The sequence below is a fragment of the Coffea arabica genome, chromosome 5e (genome assembly GCF_036785885.1).
Source record: "Coffea arabica cultivar ET-39 chromosome 5e, Coffea Arabica ET-39 HiFi, whole genome shotgun sequence".
Classification (NCBI taxonomy): domain Eukaryota; kingdom Viridiplantae; phylum Streptophyta; class Magnoliopsida; order Gentianales; family Rubiaceae; genus Coffea; species Coffea arabica.
This window is the reverse complement of record NC_092318.1, coordinates 6,880,662-6,884,624: the sequence shown is the minus strand read 5'-3', so window position 1 is coordinate 6,884,624 and position 3,963 is coordinate 6,880,662. Positions and strand designations below refer to the sequence as shown.

The window sequence follows — 3,963 nt, the reverse complement described above, 5'->3', positions numbered from 1 at the left end:
CTTTTTTATCTTTGATCTCCAAATCAAATTCCTACAATAATAAAATCCATCGAATTAGTCGAGGTTTTGCATCTTTCTTATTTAACAAATATTTGAGTACTACATGGTCTGTATAAATGATAACTTTAGATCCTACTAGATACGATCTAAATTTATTCAATGCAAATATCACTGCTAGCAACTCCTTCTCTGTTGTTGCATAATTAACTTGGGTTTCATTTAACATTTTGCTTGCATAATAAATGACATGAAGTCGTTTATCATGTTTTTACCCAAGAACAGCCCCAACTGCAAAATCACTTGCATCACACATTAATTCGAATGGCAAGCTCCAATCCGGTGATGCTATTATGGGTGCGGAGACAAGTTCCTTCTTCAACCTATTAAAAGCAAGTAAACAATCATCATTAAAGTGAAAAAGAACATCTTTTGTAAGTAATTCACATAAAAGTTTAGTAATCTTGGAGAAATCCTTAATAAATCGCCGATAAAATTCCACGTGTCCAAGAAAGTTTCGAATGCCTTTCACATTGGTAGGTGGAGGCATTCTCTCAATAACCTCTATTTTGGGTTGATCAACCTCAATACCTTTTGAAGAAATTTTGTGGCCTAGCACAATACCCTCACAAACCATGAAATGACATTTTTCCCAATTGAGTACAAGGTGTGTTTCTTCACATCTCTGCAAAATTAGATCTAAATTGTTAAGACAATCATCATAAGTAGATCCAAATACAGAAAAATCATCCATAAAGATTTCCATAATTTTCTCATTAAAATCAGAGAAAATTGCCATCATACATCGTTGGAAGGTGACCGGTGCATTGCACAATCCAAACGGCATTCTTCGAAATGCAAATGTGCCGTAAGGACAAGTGAATGTTGTTTTCTCTCGATCTTCCGATGCAATGCCCATTTGATTGTATCCTGAAAAATCATCCAAGAAACAATAAAATTCATATCCGGCCAATCATCTTCTTTGAGTTTCAACCACTGGTTTAGAGTTCTCTTCCAATAAAATCCTGTGTATACAAATAATTGGACTAATTTCTTTGATATCAGAAATTGTCCATTCTATAGCCTTCAAATGCTTCCTCAAAACACGTAATAGCTTGTCTAATTGTTTCTTATCTAATGCTGCATTGACGATTACAGGCAAAGTCTCTTTTTCTCCAAGAAATGTATATTTGAGGTGCTTAGGCAGCGGCTTAAGCTCAAGCTGTGGTGCTTGCTCACATGATGGCGGAGGTAGCCCTTTGCTCAGTCCTAACTCCTCATATGCATTTCTCCTTTTGTAAGGAACCTGTGCCTGCAAAAATTCAGTCATTTCTTCAACTTGTTCCTCCTGTATACCTATACCATTAAGACAAAGTTCAAGAGAATCATTATTAAGATTAACTTGACTCATCTCTAATGCCAATTCATCATATATGTCAACAGAATAAACATGGTCAGTAAAAGAGAGATATTTCTCCACTTTACTTAGATCAAACTCCACTTCCTCTTCACCAATTTGGAACTTGAACTTACCACGTTTAACATCTATTATTGTACCTGTGGTGGCCAGAAATAGTCTACCAAATATAATAGGTACATTTACATCTTCCTCCATGTCTAAGACAACAAAATCAACAGGGATAATGAATTTCTGCACTTTAATAAGCACATTCTCCAATATGCCCATTGGATGTCTAATAGACCTGTCAGCCAATTGCAAGGAAATGTTAGTACGCTTTAACTCTTTCAACCCCAATTGCTTAGCCACAGTTAAAGGGATCAATGACACACTTGCACCAAGGTCACAAAGTGCTTTAGAAAATTCTACATTACCAATAGTGCAAGAAAATGTGAAACTCCCTGGATCTTTCAACTTGGGTGGCAATTTGTTTTGTATGATTGCACTACATTCTTCCGTTAATGCAATTGTCTCACTATCTACCAACTTCCTTTTCTTGGTCATTATCTTCTTGAGAAACTTTGCGTATGAAGGAATCTGCAAAATCGCATCAACAAAAGGTATATTAATATGTAATTGTTTAAAAATGTTGACAAATTTCTTAAATTCTTTGTCATTTCTCGAAGGTTTCAATCTTTGAGGGAATGGCACTGGTGGAGGAATTGGTGTTGTATCTCCCATTTGTGGTTCATTTTCCTCCATCTTTTCTTTCCCTTTGATTTTCTTGCTTTCCTCTCCTAACTCACTCAATTGCTTATTTTCTCTTCTTTCAAACTCTCTTCCACTTTCAACTACCGGCAGCTCACTTAATTCCTCACCACTACGGAGGGTTATAGCCTTCACATGTTCCCTTGGGTTCACCTCAGTCTTACTAGGTAAGTCCCCTTGATTGCGATTGTTTACCGCATTTGCTATTTGCCCCAATTGGACCTCAACATTCCTGTACATATTGGTTAGTTGGTCCATCCTTCCTTCAATTCTTTCAAACTGTTGAGTAGTGGCACTGGCTAATTTTTCAATTTTATCATTTGATACATTTGCCAGCTTCTCAATTGCCAATTCCCAAACTGGTTTGGACTCATGAAGTGGTTGCTTCGGTTGAAAATCCGGTGGATTAACTGGTCTTTGTTGGTTCCTTTGATCCTTCCATCCAAAATTCGGGTGATTTCGCCATCCTAGATTATAAGTATTGGAGTATGGATTATTTTGGGGTGGACGGCTGTAATTGTTGAGATATTGAACCTGTTCACTGCTAGAGCACATAAAATCATCACAATCTCCGCCGTAAGTGGTACAACATGCAATAACTACCCCTTGATTAGAACTAGAATCAACTTGCCTATTAAGCATCTTAACCGCATTATCCATTTTTGCACTTAACATATTCAAGATATCTATTTCGAGAATACCTGCGGTTCTCCTTGTATTACCTCTTTCGTTTGCCCATTGGTAGTTGTTAGCAGCCATTTCTTCAATCAATTGTTGAGCTTCCTCAGCTGTTTTTCCCATCAATGCTCCTCCCGCTGCCGCATCTACATGCGTCTTTGTTGGATAGGTGAGACCATTGTAAAATGTTTGGACTACTAGCCAATCTGGTAGACCATGATGAGGACATCTTCGTTGCAATTCCCGATAGCGCTCCCAAGTTTCGTACAATGTCTCTCCTTCCTGTTGAGAGAAACTAGTTATATCCATTCTAAGTTTAGCAGTTTTTCCAGGTGGAAAGAATTTATTAAGAAAAGCCTTGGCTAATTCAACCCAAGTAGTAAAAGTGTTTGGAGAATGATATTGTAACCAAACATTGGTCTTGTCCCTTAGTGAAAATGGAAACAATCGAAGTTTAATTGCATCATCACTAACACTATTAAGCTTAATTGTATCATAGATTTCAAGAAATGTTGACAAGTGAGAATTTGGGTCTTCGGTAGCATTACCTCCATATTGAGATTGTTGTACCATTTGAATCAGTGATGGTTTTATCTCAAAATTATTAGCGTTTACTGTTGGCCTTAGAATGCTAGTTTGAGAATCTTGTGTTCTCGGTAAAGCAAAATTTCGTAGAATTCGCCTATTTGGGTCATTTTCCGCCATTTCCTCCTCAAATAGTAATTCTATCAAGATTTCCTCTATCGGTTACCAAATCTTTTGTTCCTCTTGATGTGGTGTATTCCTCCTTTATCTCCTTAGTGTCCTCTCAATTTTAGAATCGAAAAGTGCAACTTCTCGATTTGATCGATGCATACACTACAAATAAAAACAAGAGAAATTTTTGTAGATTTAATTCAACAACTTGGATAAAAACAATGAAAATATCTAGATTAATAGAGATGATTAGGCCATAATATTGCCGTTCCCCGGCAACGGCGCCAAAAACTTGACGAAATTTTTTTTATCAATGCAAGTTTAAATCCGATTTTTATACCCATTAGCTGCAAGTATACAGGCTGAAATCGTAATGTAGGGTATGTATCGGGTTGATCCCACGAGGAGCAAATTAAACAAGTACT

At 36.9% G+C, this 3,963-nt stretch overlaps 1 protein-coding gene and 1 non-coding gene across 2 annotated transcripts; one reads left to right on the top strand and one right to left on the bottom strand.

The window, feature by feature from the left end:
- Positions 1-970: 970 nt before the first annotated feature.
- LOC140006870 (uncharacterized) lies at positions 971-3,547 on the bottom strand. The gene has a single exon (XM_072049540.1). It carries the CDS (start codon positions 3,545-3,547, stop codon positions 971-973), a length of 2,577 nt encoding a protein of 858 aa, XP_071905641.1.
- Positions 3,054-3,160, top strand: LOC113688688 (small nucleolar RNA R71). The gene has a single exon (XR_003448052.1). It is a non-coding gene; the product is annotated as a small nucleolar RNA R71 (small nucleolar RNA).
- Positions 3,548-3,963: the final 416 nt, after the last annotated feature.